A 15,268-nucleotide genomic window follows, 5' to 3' on the forward strand; every position below is an offset into this window, starting at 1 on the left:
TAGATCTCTGTAAACATGGATGAGGTCACCCCTCAGTCTCCTCTTCTCCAGCTCCAGAGCCCCAGCTCCCTCAGCCTTTCCTCACACGGGAGATGCTCCACTCCCTTCAGCATCTTGGTGGCTGCGCTGGACTCTCTCCAGCAGTTCCCTGTCCTTCTGGAGCTGAGGGGCCACAACTGGACACAATATTCCAGGTGTGGTCTCCCCAGGGCAGAGCAGAGGGGCAGGAGAACCTCTCTGACCTACTGACCACCCCCTTCTAACCCACCCCAGGTACCATTGGCTTCCTGGCCACAAGGGCCCAGTGCTGGCTCATGGTCACCCTGCTGTCCCCAGGACCCTCAGGTCCCTTTCCCCTATGCTGCTCTCTGAAGTAAAATGTCTGTGTGAGGTGTTCCCTTCCAGCTGAAGGAGGAGAGCTGCCAAGTGGTGTTTCTCGTGTTTTGCTCTTGCCCGTGCTCTGCTCGGCACACACCTGCCTCTGGTACCAGCTTCAGGAATTGCTGTTACACATACGATTTTTCCTTGTTACTTTCCTTTTGTGTCAAACAGCTTCCAACGCAGATCAGTGGGTCTTTGTGTGCAGAACTGCGCTCGTTTTGAGTGCAAAATGTTCACAGCTGTACTATTGATTCAGCTGAGCTTTTCTTTTGTACCATGACAATCAAGTTTTTTGACACTTATGATGTGAAACGAGACAGTTTTGTGTTGCCAAAGGGTCAGGAAGGAGTTTTTAGGGTGTTTGGAGGGGGGAAGAACCTCTTGACAGCAACAAAACCTCAAAGTTGAGGCAAATTCAGGACTCATTCATGAGAACTTGCTTTTGTTTGTGAGAAGGGAAGTTGCAGACAGATGGTTTTAAAGTGAGCCGTTTAGTCGTGTCTGGGGGTTTTGAATATCTTTGGTTCTCCCTCCTTTTGGTTACACGTGGCAAACTGTTTTGTGGACTGTGGGTGCCCCAAATTCAGCCCTTTGTTCCTGCAGTGTGACAAAAACGCCTTGTTTTGATGAAGAATGAAATATATGTGGCTTAGTCAGAATTCCATGTGAGTGTGGCCTTAGGAGCCAACGTGTGTTGTTCAAAGACAAAATCAAATGCCGACAGATACGCAAAACCCCCTGGGTTTTAGGCGAGGAAATGAGAACAAAACAAGCTGAGTAAGCAGGTTGCAAAAAGCCTCTCGGTGCAAATTTTGAGTTGGAACTCGTGAACTTGTGTGGCCGCAGTTGGGGCGGCAGACTGAGCTTAGACTGAGCTTAGACTGAGCTTAGACTGGACCTCTTTTTGTGCACCTGCCCTGACTCTCGGTGCTTGTTTCTCCTCAGGAGGCCAAGTGGTGAACCTGATGAACCAGCGCCTGCAGACGGGCTTCACGGAGAGCGAGGTCCTGCAGATCTTCTGCGACACCTGCGAAGCCGTTGCCAGGTTGCATCAGTGTAAAACGCCGATAATCCACCGGGATTTGAAGGTGAGTTGTGGCCTCCTGATGCAGCGGGGAGCGTGCGACGTCCTTAACGCGTCCGTTTGCTGCCCACGCCGCGGCAGACAGGCTCCAAATCTGGGTGTCTGTTGTTAGCAATGAGGAAAAGCGCGTATAAATACCTCTCTATTGGAAGCTAAAAAAAGAAATGAGCCTCTCATTGCTGCTTACCATATGTTTACCATCCATAGATCTACTTAAAAACCACAAATGTTTGTGAGTAACTGTTTTGCACAGGAGGTGTTTCAGAATGTATCTGATGAATTATTCAGAGCCACTTTCCACCACCTGAAGCACAACTGATGGTACAAGGTAGCGCACAAAAAACTCGCTGTAAATGTGTTTCCTAGACCCATGTTAAAAGGATCCTGCCAGGGATGTTGGCCCTGGGGCAGGAGTCGTGTGAAGCTTTTGGCCTCTAACTCTTTGTTGACCATGAAAACGCGTTGTGAACCTCGGTGTGATTGGCTGGGAGAGCTGCTGAACAACCCCATGCCCGTAATCAGACAAACAAACCAAAAAGCCCTTCCCTTTCCTCTCAACGAGCTCGTGAAATGCCTGACTAATATATTCAGCCAAGAAGGAGGCTCCTGTGTACATTTGAAATTCAGATGCGCTTTGTGGGTCAAGTGCTGCTTTCAGAGCCCTCAACAGATGTTTTTGTGCCGCTGGCCGTTGTTCTGCAGGAGCGAACGGCGCCACCTGTGCCAACGAGAGCCAGGGAGCACAGGGGAAAATCCCCAGGGTTCAGTGTGCTTGAGTGAGTTTCAAATGGTTGTGATCCCAGCGCTCGGGCAGTTGGAACACGTGCAACAAGTCTGACATCTGGGGTTTTTGAGCCTTGATAGATTTGTTTAACTTGTCTGTTAAAGTCTGTGGGCATCTTGCAGGTGTTTGTGTAGACTGGTGTGAGGGGAGGAGGCTCAGGAACCTCTGCAGTTGATATTAACCCCTGTTGTTCCCTTTTTGGGATCGCTGGGGTTTTTTAATAAAGAACAAACTCATTGTGTAGCTTGTGAATAAATTCTGGGCCATCTGCGATGGATTAGTGAGCATTTGTGAGCGTTTCTTTTGCACTGACTTGCAGTTGAAATGCCCCGTTCCGGGCTGGTGTTCAGCCCACTGCTGCCTGCTCAGGTCAGGGAGGGTTTTACAAGGCCTGGCTCTTGGTAAGCTCTGCCCAAGTTGGCTCTTCTCTGCTTTGAGACATTATTTCCCAGTTGAATATTGGATTATTCCTCCTGTGATGACCTCTGGAACTCTGACACATGTTTGGATTGACTGCCACAAAACCAGGTGTATATTGATACTAATTTTTCCTAAACTTGTGCTGCCTCTGCCCTTGCCTTGCGCCGTTACCTCTGCTTGCTCTTGCAGATATTTTCTTCACCCTCAGGCTTCGTAGGCAATTGCTGTTGTTGGGCATTCCCTAACAAGTTTAGTTTTGTTCTCCTCTCTGGAGTTAGAATACTTTCTACCCTGTTTCACCGAAAATAGGACAGCATGGGTATTAATTTTTGCTCCAAAAGGTGCTTACTTTTTTACATGTATAGCTGCCTGGACGCTATTTAGATTGACTTTTTAATGGACTGTAACTAGGGCTTATTTTTGGAGTGGGTCTTATACTTGGAGCATCCTCAAAAATCCTGAGAAATCACGCTAGGGCTTATTTTTGGGGATACAGGGTATGTCTTTAGGTCTTTTAGAAGTGAAGAACAGCCAGCCAGACCTTCCTACAATGATCTGTTATGTTGCCCTCCCGTGACGTTTCTGCTTTTAATTCGGAATCTATGCAGAGAAACTGTAACTGTGGGATCCCAAAGGAGCAGAGTTCAGTGAGGCGGAGGGAGGGGAGAATCTGGTACTGATGATAACGATTAACACGACTGCTCTATACCTAGTGGCAGTTGTTTGTGTAACTTGTTTTATATTTAACCTCGTCTTTCCAGTCTCACATCGCATAACGTGTTGTTTAAAGCACCAGTTTAGAGCCAGCTCTGATTTCTACAACTCGGAGTTTTCTGTGGTGTGAGGTTTCCCACTTCTACCCCTGATGCTGCTGCTGCTCCCACCCTGGATCCAGGAGTAGGTGACTGGCTGAGTTTGCTTGTAGTAGACACACAGTAATAAATCACAGAATCCCAGGATGTCAGGGGTTGAAGGGCCCTGGAAAGCTCATCCAGTGCAATCCCCCATGGAGCAGGAACACCCAGCTGAGGTTCCACAGGAAGGGGTCCAGGCGGGTTTGAATGTCTGCAGAGAAGGAGACTCCACAGCCTCCCTGGGCAGCCTGGGCCAGGCTCTGACACCCTCCCTCGCAAAGGGAGAAAGGAGAGGTGACAGGATGGAAGACCACGTTACAACTGTGCTTCGACGTTTTGACTTCTGTTTTAGAAGACGTGACAAGAGTTTTGATGCATATTTTCTTTGCTGTCATGTTCTGCTTTTATTTCAGATGTGTCTGATGTGTCTTCAGGCACTAGAAACCCTGTCTCATCTAAAGAAAATGAATGTGTTGGTTTTTTGTCTGAGCGATTCTGCATTTGTCTGTGATGCTCACAGGTTGAAAACATCCTGCTGCACGATCGTGGCCACTACGTCCTGTGTGACTTCGGCAGCGCCACCAACAAATTCCAGAACCCTCAGACAGAAGGCGTGAATGCGGTGGAGGAGGAGATCAAAAAGTAAGTGTGCTTTTCCTTTTCAACTCAGCTGTAGTTTTTGTTTGCAGGATAATGTTTTCTTGTCCTGGGACTAAATTTTGCTCAGCCTGTTGCAGCAGATTGGATACTGCTGCATAGAAGTGTCTGCTGCAGGTAAATAAACGCCCGGGGGAAGGTGAAACAATAAATTGAGCTTGATGTAATTGCGTTAGACCTAAAAGACTGTGCGTGCTAATGCAGAGGAGCTGCCCACCTTGCCGATGTCACCAGGGCCAGTCTGTCCCTCATCTTGGCCTGAATGAACCGCAGTACAGCAGATGACAAAATCCCTGTCCTCGCCAGCCGCTTGTCATAAATCCTCGTGGTGACTAAGGGGATGTGTGGCCTGGCTCCGCAACCCTTCGCAGAAATCGCTGCGGTCTCGGGGTGTCTCGTGGCTTCTTGTCTGGCCCTGGGCAGCTGGAACAAAGAGCTTCAGCAGGACCTAGAGCAGTAATGGAGTGGGCTCCAGGTCCTTGGTCTTGCTGTGGTTTTAACAACATCACTGCTGTGAACTTTCTGGTTTGGTTAATACAATATTCTGGCTGGAAAACAGCGCGTTAGAAATGTGTGCAAATGCCTCCTTTTTGTTAGGATTCAGTTAGGTTTCCTAGATTTGTTTGACTGAAGGGTTTAGAGCGCTCCTCATCTGGCTTTGCAGTCCCTTTGGAATGCCCTATTTGTACGCTATTAACAAATCCACAAAGACTTTGCCTTCAGCAATGCTTTCTTGTGATCAAGGTAAAGGTGGCGTGCAAGGTGCCCCAGCAGAAATTATGGACGTACTGGTAGGAAACGTTATTGTAAGAGTCTCTTAAACTGTGGTGTGGTTTCCAGCTTTTCTGGTTGTGGTGATTTGTTAAAATGAAGCGGATTCCAGCTATCGTTTGAGATATAAAATAACCTTTCCCTAGTTTACAATGACTCTGAGCAGGAGCCCTGCTATGGGAGCCCGTTTATTAGGAGCCACGTGTCCAGTTAGAATCTCAGTCATGCAGTTGGCCAAAGCCCCAGCAGTGAGGACATTGCAGAGGACGTTTGACTACTGACCTTGTTAATACTCTGAATCCTTGAATATTTCTGGTCTGGTTCTTAAAATGACTGCACTGCTTGGTGCGTGAATTACTTGCTTTAGAAAGCATCTTGGTTTGCTTTGGTTTCACAGGGCAGTTTGCAGCAGTTAGTATTTTATTGTTAGAAGTCCATAGCAGATGCTGCTGTTAAAAGATATTTCCAATTATTGTCTTCTCTAGTATCCCTTTCCCTGGGGAAAGAGTGACTTTTGAGTTATGTGGCAATGTGACGTTGTGACAATGCATCTGATGCCAGTTTTGAACTCGCTGATGGATCTTTCTGCTGCAGGTACACTACGTTATCCTACAGAGCACCAGAAATGGTCAACTTGTATAGTGGCAAACTTATAACTACAAAAGCAGACATATGGGTATGTATATAAACGGCTTTCGGTCCAACCGGCAGCTCGTTTTCATTACCATAACGACGCGGTAACCGTCTGGCTGGGGCTAATCTGGTTTCTGTAAGAGACTCGACAGCTTCTGAGTCAAGAGTTCCTCTGCCTGATGTTCCCAATGAGTTACTGCTGAGCTTGTGGATAAAACGCGCGTGCTTCTTTGCGTGCCACCTGCCACGTGGTTTTCATTTAGAAATGGATTAAATTCCCCTGTTGAACAGTGCAAACATGATTTTGTAGCTTAAAACAGAAAATTCAGAGTATTGTGACCCCTTGGGTTGGGCGGCAAGCAAGCGAAAGCAAAGTTACTGGTTGAATTTAGTAGAAAACTGAGAAAACAGATGTTCCCCCAGGAGCAATATTCTGCATATCTGGGGCAGCATAACCCAGGCTGGAGCTGTCAGACTTGTCAGGTTTGCACTGTGGTTCTGGTGATCAGGGCGATCTGGCCACGCTTTTCATGCTGAGAGTAAAATGCAGCTGTGGTGTAACCCATCAGCAGCTCACCTGGGGGAGGATGGAAGGCTGCGCTTTATTCACAGAATCCCAGAATGTCAGGGGTTGAAGGGACCTGGAAAGCTCATCCAGTGCAATCCCCCATGGAGCAGGAACACCCAGCTGAGGTTCCACAGGAAGGGGTCCAGGCGGGTTTGAATGTCTGCAGAGAAGGAGACTCCACAACCTCCCTGGGCAGCCTGGGCCAGGCTCTGCCACCCTCACCAGGAACAAGTTTCTTCTCAAATTTAAGTGGAACCTCCTGTGTTCCAGTTTGCGCCCATTGCCCCTTGTCCTGTCACTGGTTGTCACAGAGAAGAGCCTGGCTCCATCCTCCTGACACTGCCCCTTTAGATCTCTGTGAACATGAATGAGGTCCCCCCTCAGTCTCCTCTTCTCCAGCTCCAGAGCCCCAGCTCCCTCAGCCTTTCCTCACACGGGAGATGCTCCACTCCCTTCAGCATCTTGGTGGCTGCGCTGGACTCTCTGCAGCAGTTCCCTGTCCTTCTGGAGCTGAGGGGCCACAACTGGACACAGTATTCCAGGTGTGATCTCACCAGGTGAAAAAAAGTCGGTGCCAGTTGTAGCATAGTGGTGTTTAGAACACTAATTCGGAGTGTGTTCCTGTGGTTTCTGAAGCCCTGAGACAGGAAGGAATGAGGTGGAAGCAGCATAAGGAGAGTTTCAATGTACCCCCAATAGCTCTGCGTATGCAAGAGGGGAAATCGCAGCTGTCACATCTGCTGAAGGGTCTCTCACCTCCCTGGAGCTCAGGGAAGTGGCGGCTCCTGCTCTGCGGGGTTGGGCAGGTTTGTGGAACCACTCGCCCTGGTGGTGGGGACCTGCAGAGGGAATGTCACAGCTGTCACACTGGGAAAACATTGTCAGGGCCTCAAGCAGCCAGGGGAGAACCTGGGATTTATGCTCCTTCCTGCGGTGATGCGGAAAGGTGGAGACCCAAGGGCTCTGCTCCTCTTGGGATGGATTTCCAGGGGCCCACTGAGCGTTTCCAACCATCAGTGGTGATGGGCACAGTGGGGCCTCAGTTTCAAGGCCTTGTCCTGCTTTTCCTCCCTTTCCTTAAATCTTACCAGGGTTATTTTAAACAAGAGTGTGATTGAATTGTGAAATCCTGTGACAAAAGATAGATGCTGATGATGAGTTGCTTAGGATTAGGAAATGTTTCCCCCTCTCCCCTCTGAGCTGGTGGGAGTGTTTCATAATTAGCCCTTTGTGCAGAACTTGTATTTTCTTTTGAAATAGGTGGCTCTTGCTGTCAAAAGCAGCACGGAAATAGCTGGAAGGGCGATAGAGCCAGCAGACTTATCTGTGTATCTCTCCCTGGTGCATATTTATAACGGTTGAAAGGTTGTTTGAACTTAAACTTGGAAACAATTTGGGTTTTTCTTGGTCAGAATAAATGTATTAAGGATGATGGTTACCATTTATTTTTGCTGTTACTTTGCTTTTTCCTCCCGGTATGTGACAGCCACAGGCTTTGCCTGTTCCATGCCGTGCAGGGGTGTGTGACGATACAGTTCCCCAGGTTTCAGTGTCTCAGCCAAGCGAGGGAGAGCTCTTCATGTATTTATTTTCCCCTGTAACTGTGCTTGTTTTCACATTGATTACAGGGATGGTAAAACGTAGGCCTGACGCCATGTGGGACCCGTAGAGTAGAACAAGCCAGAGCGTTTTCCCCGTCCTCTCGGTGTGTTTGAATTGTACCGTTCCCTGCTCTGCTCAGGTTTGTGTGTTCTCTCCCCAGGCCCTGGGCTGTTTGCTGTACAAGCTGTGTTACTTCACCCTGCCGTTCGGGGAGAGCCAGGTGGCGATCTGTGACGGCAACTTCACCATTCCGGACAATTCGCGGCACTCGCAGGACATGCACTGCCTCATCCGTGAGTGTCTGCAGCGGCGGCATCCGCAGAACTCAACAGATAGCGGCGTTTTGTTCTTATATTCCCCGCTCCTAGAGTAAAACCATTCACATTTCTCATCTTTTAAGAGACGTGAATGCAGCGGTGGTTAAAGTATCTTTTGGTAGTTTAGGGGATCGCTCTTGGTAAGACACTTATGACAAAGAGGTTTCTATTTGGTTGGGCTGTAGGGAGCTCCATGGAAAGGCAGGAAAACAGGCGACCATTTGGTTTGAGAGTCCTACAGAAACTTGCACAATAAGCCTATTTATGCAGAAACGTATTTCTCTAGTGATAAATCTGTTTGGATAAAGAACTGAAAAGAACCACAGTGACTTAGACTAGCGATAAGAATTCGTCTTCTGTGAGCTGAGAAACAGAACTGAAATGATTTATAAATAACCCACTGACTAGAGTGAATGTGTAATTAAGGCTACAATGCACTACTCTTGGCAAAGCTGTGGCCGCTCTCTTGTTTTCAGCACAGCATTTGATTTTGTGCTTATAATTTATTTTCCTAGCCACAATCTTGACTAACACAGAGTTGGATGTGTTTGCAGAGCAGCCTGGGGTTTCCTTTGCTTATGCAAAGGTGATGGTAAATGCGGCTGGTCCGTCTTTTTGCACACCAGGCCAGGTCACACTCTTTTCCTGCGAGTTCCCTTGGAAATGCAGAATTCCAAAGCAATGCTGCTCCCTGAGCAGGCTGCATTTCCCCTCCTTGACTTGGGTAGCAGCTACAAATTGCTCATAGCTGTACAGGAAAATATCTCTTAATCCATCCTGTCATGCCTCTGATGATCGACTCAGCCCCACTGAGCTCTGAAAGGGGCAGGATGCCCTGTCAGCATCTGCTTGTACCAAATGCAGACTTATAGAACAGTTTGGGTTGGAGGGACCTCCCCAGCCCCCCCAGTGCCACCCCTGCCGTGACAGGGACATCTTCACCAGCTCAGGTTGCTCAGAGCCCCGTCCAGCCTGGCCTGGGATGTCTCCAGGGATGGTTCAGCCACCACCTCTCTGGGCACCCTGGGCCAGGCTCTCACCCCCCTCAGGGCCAACGATTTCTTCCTTGTTTGGCTGCCACGAAGGGCACACATGCACCTGCCTGTTCTATTGCTCTGACATTCGCATCTGTGTCTTTTCAAGGGTATATGCTTGAGCCAGACCCCGATAAGAGACCTGATATTTATCAGGTCTCCTACTTTGCGTTCAAACTGGCGAAGAAGGAGTGTCCAGTACAGAACGTGCAGGTGAGGAGGGGGCTCGTGGGGCTTTGTGGGAGGAAATGGGTCACATTTGCTGAATATTGAGCATTCTGCATTCCCCATTTTTTCAATTAGGAGGGTTGTTTTTTGGTGGTGTGGGTTTTTTGTTTGATTGTTTTTGGTAATTAGCAGCACCACTTGAGGTTTTCCTTGGGGGGCAGGAATTAGGGTTTCATTTCATGCATTATTTATTTCTGTTTGTCCCTGATTTACCTCCTCACCCAGTTACCAGGGTGAGGCCAACCCAGAGATCTCGTGCGTGCTAGCATGGAAAATTAGGCCATGCTTGTGAAACCTATTTGATTTCGGGCACATTCATCCTAGCGTGTGTAATTAGTGCTGCAGTTGGTTTGAAACGTTGCAGTTTTGGGACCGGCCGACTCGCGGTTGAACTCCATCAGACCTTCCACAACCATCTGCCCCTTCTTAGCGTGTCTTTGTAGACTTCAACTGAAAAACAGTTGACAAGTATTTTCTTATGATGTTGTGGACGTGTGTGACGTGCTGTTTGATTTTATTGTTTCCAGGTAAGAAGAAACCTGTTTGTTTGGCTATTTTTGCCCCATGTTCAGGTGGTTGTTTATGATCTTTGTGAACAAGACATGGTTTTGGTATTTTTTTATAGCAGTACTGATAAGGTTGTCTTAAAAATACCCAGGTTGTGCTATGAGGCTTTGTGTCCACATTTAGTAAAAGGTCAAAAAGCTGAACCCTATTTTTCCTTTCTAAAGACTCTCCCAAAGTACTTTCTCCTCGTGCCATTAACATTGAGGGATTTATCCCATGTCCAGCATGAGGAATAATTGCTTTGGGCATCCCCCAATCTCCCTGTTTCATTGGGATGCTTTTGCAAATGATTTCTACCTCTGTTTTCTGCCCTCCAAATCCAAATCCTGGTGTTTTGGGATCTGCAGAATTCTCCAATCCCTGCAAAACTCCCAGACCCGGTTAAAGCGAGTGAAGCTGCTGCAAAGAAGAGTCAACCAAAGGCCAGGTAAGCACGTTATGTGCAGCCCTTTCTCTTTTTATTGTCTGTTGTCTTTCTGCTGGTTTTAGGAAGGATGTTTGGTATATTTAGCTGCTTCCTTGTGGGCTCCTGTTTACACCTGGAGACAAACAGTGTGGTCCTGAGGCTCCTGTTCCGACAACATAAAAACCCCATTGATCCAAAAGGTGGAAAATGAAGATGTTAGGGGACGTTTTTGTGCGGGAGCAGGGAGGGACTTGGCTGATGCTCAGCATGACTCAACAGCTCGGCGTTTGCTGGAGACATCGCTTGCCAGCAGCACGGGAAGTTGGTGCACTTAGATGAATTCACTGTGTCATCCATCCGGCGGCAGCACCTGAGCGGAGTCAGGCCTGAAACTGCCCCAAAGAACACGAGTCTGCCCGAAAACTGCACCGGAGACTGTTGCTGGTGGAGCGTGACCCTCGGCAGATGATACCCTGACCCCGTAATTACTGGATGAAGTCGCTGTGATTTCTACAAGAGTTGTGTAATTTCTTCTGGGGGAACACAGGAAAACCTGAGCAGTCTGTGTCTGAAGAGCCCAATTAGTGGGGAAACCACTGTACTGCTGTGGTTTTTCTCCTCTCTTGCTGCTTCTCGCTCTGCTTATGATGCTGTTATTGAGATTTGTAGATTCATTTGGACAAAACTTGTACCTTATTTTCCTGCCAAGTGAGCAGCACAGCAGTGAGCAGCCCGCACCCAGCAGCTTTCTTCAGGCTCTGAAACAGCACATGTCTCCTCCTGTCTGTCAGTACCAGGGTCTGTTTGGTTTGTTTTTATAGTTGTGTGCAGTTACTCTCACGTTAGTTGAACAACTCAGTATCTAAGAACCAAATGTGTGCGCAGAAGGGCAGGGTGGTGTGGGGCTGCTCGGCTCTGCCGTGCATTTTGGGAGCTCAGTAAATGCTGAGCAGAGATCAGAAGAGGTCCAGTGCCCTGATCCTGGGGTAGACGTGCTGAAGTTAAGGTACTTCTGCAGATGGCAATTTGGACAACTTTGCCTAAAGCTACCAGCTGCTCTTAAACTAATTTATGTCCCTCATCTGCTCATCCAGAGCTCTAAGTAGATTTAAACAATATTTTATAGCAAATATTGGAATGAGTCGAGTGATTTTGACAAGTTCCAGCTGTCCAACAGGACAGGATGCCACAGCTGGTAAAGAAGTCAAAATGATAGTGTTGGATTAATTGTGAATGCATCCATGCTTGCGGTTTTCTAGAAAGAGTCTGTGTGTGTCTGGGTGCCCACAAGTGTTTCACCTTTACCAGTCATGTGCTGCTGAAGTATGGCTGAGTTTTTAAACCCGTGATGTATGTTATGTGCACCAACTCTCGGGCTAACAAGGACTCTGCTCTTACTGCTCTTCCTTTTATTCCTCACCTTACTTTGTAGGCTGACAGATCCCATCCCTACGACAGAAACTTCCATAGCACCCCGCCAGAGACCTAAAGCAGGACAGACACAACCCAACCCGGGGATTTTACCCATCCAGCCAGCGCTGACGCCTCGCAAGAGACCCACGGCGCCAGCAGCCATTCAGCCGCAAGGTGAAACCATATTCCCTGTGTGGTGCCCTCCCGCCGGGCCCCGTGCGCCGCAGGGCTGCGGTGCACCCTGAGCTAACACATTTTGGTATTTCTGTTGTTTTCTCCTCCCAGTTGCCGGGCCTGCGGCCCTGGGCAGCACTCAGCCCGCGAGTGTCCCCCAGCAGAAAGCAGCGCCTCAGCAGAGTCCAGCGCAGCCACAGGCCAAGCAGGCGGCAGCTCCGTCGCAGACCCCGCAGGCGCAGCCCCAGGTCCCTTCTACTCAGCCACAAGCCACCCCTCAGCATCAGCAGCAGCTTTTCTTGAAGCAGCAGCTCCTGCAGCAGCAGCAGCAGCAGGCTGCCTATTACCAGCAGCAGCAGATGATGCAGGCTCAGCAGGTAGGCGTGTGTGGCCGCATTTGTCGCGTGCTTGCTGTGCCAGAGGCCTGCAAGGCGGTTTTTTACATTTATGCCAAGCCTCCTAGTTTTGGGGGGGACAGATATAGTTCTTAGGTGTTTCCCAATGCATCTCCAGTTCTCTAGCAAGTTTTTTTTGCTGTGCAAAGCTTTTTTTAGCTGCCTGTCTGAAAGGCCTCAAGATGCTTTTGTCATTTACAAACATAAAATAAGCAGTGCTGGCTCAGAACTTACAGCTCCAAGTATCTCAGAGTCTTGACACCAATGCTCAGCTGATGAGCAGATCGCTGCTGTTTCTCGTCTTTCCTCGCCGTGGTACGAGCAGCCTGGCACACGCTCAGCGGGAAGAGTCAGGTCTGGTTTTGTGGTGACTGCGGTGACAGGGAGGCCTGTGAACACGGGATGTGTGAGACGCGATGTGTCTTGGTGACAGACTTGTGGGCTAACCTGGGGTGTTTACAGCAGCACAGATCTCTGCTAAAGCATATTTAACAGTGCGGGCAAAGGGCCAGTAAATTTTCCTTTGCTGGGGAAAGGTTTAGAGTTGATAAAAGGGGAGAAGGGAGTTTGGGACCATGGGACAGTCTGTGCTGTTGGAGCCCCATGTGGACAGGAGGATCTCACGTTACACCAGGGGGCTGTTTTCCACGGCTCCTTTGCAGATGGTCCCCAGGCCATCGCAGCCTGTTGCTGCGTTGCCACCTGCAGTGGCTGTCACCATTCCTGTGGTGGCCCCGAGCTCTGCCGGTGGTTCTACCCCGCTTCCCAACCGCGCAACGAGTGACTCAACAACTGGTTGTTTCCCAGTTCCCAGTGATGCAGCAAGGAGCGCCAGCACAGCAGCAGCTGATGCAGAACTATTACCAGCAGCAGCAGCAGCAGCAGATGATGGCCCAGCAGGCAGCGATGCAGCAGAAGACAGCAACGGTTCAGCAAAAGCAACAAGCGCCACAGCCCCAGGCCCAGCCGAGCGCGGCCCAGGTGGCACCGCCGCAGGAGCAAGTGGTGAGAGGCTTTCGGAAGGAGTGGGGCAGCGGGATTTGGGGTGCTGGCTTTGCGGGCCCCTGGAGCCCAGGGAATCGCTGCTCTAGGGCCTGCTGGGCCCTGGTGCGTTGCAGGTGTCAGCACTAACCTGGCTACCTCAGAGACACGTGTGATTATTTAGGCTGTTCTCTCCAATGGGATGCTGGACTCTGGGGTTGTGCCCTGGGCCCATAGGAAGAAGAGTACATGAGGAGTAGAAAGCGGATGTGAAGGTTTAAGTAGCTGCTTAATGCAGCTTCTCTTTAGCTCTACATATTGCCTTAGACACCTTCCCAGCTCCCCCAGTGCCACCCCTGCCATGACAGGGACATCTTCACCAGCTCAGGTTGCTCAGAGCCCCATCCAGCCTGGCCTGGGAGGACTCCAGGGATGGTTCATCCACCACCTCTCTGGGAACCTGGGCCAGGCTCTCACCACCCTCAGGGCCAACAATTTCTTCCTCATGTCCAGCCTGAATCTCCCCTCCTTTAGTTTAAAACCATCACCCCTTGTCCTGTTGTAACACTTCTACATTAATTTCCAGCACTAAGCCGGTTGTTAGCATAGGTGACAAGCTTGGAGCTGTTGTGTTCCTGGTCTTTTGTCTTGCTGAATGACCTGGGGCAAGTCAGTTTTTTGAAAATGGTGGGAGATTTTTCAGTATGTGCCAGACAGGTTTTGGGTGAGGCCCATTATTACCCTGTTCTATTTAGAGGAGAAATGCCTGAAATGTGGTATTGAAGTGTATTTCTAAAGAGCTCTGCTGTGATTCGCTGCCACAAAACTGGTCCTAATTTTATTAAATCAGCTTGATTGAAAATTAGCCTTATTGCCCTGGAAGGCTGATCAGAGTGGACACATCTGGGCACTTTTCCTGTCCTGCAGCAGTTGGGGAAAAGCAGTGGCTGGCTCATTTATAAAACAGTAGTGAGATATGGTCTCTGCAGAGACAGAAGACACCAAGCCAGGACCCGTCAAAACCTTTTAACATTGCGAGATTTCAGCTTAATAAGCTCTGCGTTCATTTCTGCGGAGATTTCAGCACTGCCCTTTTGTTTCTCAGCACCACATGTACCGTTCCGCAGTGACCTACATAGCGAGATGTGAGGTGGGTGCATCAGAAGCAGTCGGGTCAGCTAACCGTCCGTTTGTCCTGCTGCGCTGGGGTTGTAACTCTCTTCTCATTGCCCTCTGTTGCGTTAAGATAATTTAGCAGACGTTAAGCCCCGTGCAAGGCGGCTGCGTCAAATAACCTCAAGTCAGCACTAGAAGTCTGATCCTGCTCAACGGCCAGTTTGGCGCACAGATTCACAAATAGCACGATATATACTGTAGGTCTTGGCGCATCAACATTGAATTTGCACAATTAGGTTAATGAGTAGTGCAGGCCAGTTATGACCACTGAATCCTCACGCTGCACAGATTCACAAATAGCGCAATATATACTGTAGATCTGGGTGCAATCGATGAGAGATTCTCATGACCAGATCCACAAATAATAAGGTTTATTAAAGCAACACTTGCAGGTTCTTTGAGATGCTGTTGATAAATACACTGTCTGCAAAAACACACTTGAGTTGCAAATATACACTTCAGTTGAAATAAGATGTTAGTTGCAAGAAATAAGTATTGTTACCATATATATATATATATATAAATGAATTCTAAGATGGCTACATAGCGCTGTTAATGTGATTCCAAAATACAAGCTTGAATTCTAAGCTTGGTATAACTAAATGCACAAGTCTTACCCAAAGCGTCCTCCTGAGGGCTGGGAAGATAAGCTCAGCCTATGTGATCCCAGGCTCAGCCTGTGGGATGGTCCCACAAGTCCTGTTATGCTGTTCCCTTGACTCCTCAGTGATGGTGTCTTCCCCCACCCTTCCTCTGTTGTTAGGGTATTTTATATGGTATTCTAGGTTTAGGTGGAGCTTGAGCAGCTCTAGTCATACAAACC

General features: G+C 48.8%; 1 protein-coding gene across 12 annotated transcripts in view; it reads left to right on the forward strand.

Moving 5' to 3' along the window:
- AAK1 (AP2 associated kinase 1) overlaps positions 1-15,268 on the forward strand; it is a 77,872-nt gene that overhangs the window by 27,065 nt on the left and 35,539 nt on the right. For all 12 annotated transcript variants that reach the window (XM_071799404.1, XM_071799403.1, XM_071799405.1 and 9 more), the window contains exons 5-13: positions 1,327-1,469; positions 4,044-4,165; positions 5,546-5,627; positions 7,915-8,047; positions 9,215-9,318; positions 10,248-10,327; positions 11,739-11,893; positions 12,005-12,270; positions 13,096-13,293. In XM_071799404.1, coding sequence (XP_071655505.1) covers positions 1,327-1,469; positions 4,044-4,165; positions 5,546-5,627; positions 7,915-8,047; positions 9,215-9,318; positions 10,248-10,327; positions 11,739-11,893; positions 12,005-12,270; positions 13,096-13,293 — 1,283 coding nt within the window. The remainder of the gene's footprint in view (positions 1-1,326; positions 1,470-4,043; positions 4,166-5,545; positions 5,628-7,914; positions 8,048-9,214; positions 9,319-10,247; positions 10,328-11,738; positions 11,894-12,004; positions 12,271-13,095; positions 13,294-15,268) is intronic.

This window comes from Patagioenas fasciata, chromosome 26, assembly GCF_037038585.1.
Source record: "Patagioenas fasciata isolate bPatFas1 chromosome 26, bPatFas1.hap1, whole genome shotgun sequence".
Classification (NCBI taxonomy): domain Eukaryota; kingdom Metazoa; phylum Chordata; class Aves; order Columbiformes; family Columbidae; genus Patagioenas; species Patagioenas fasciata.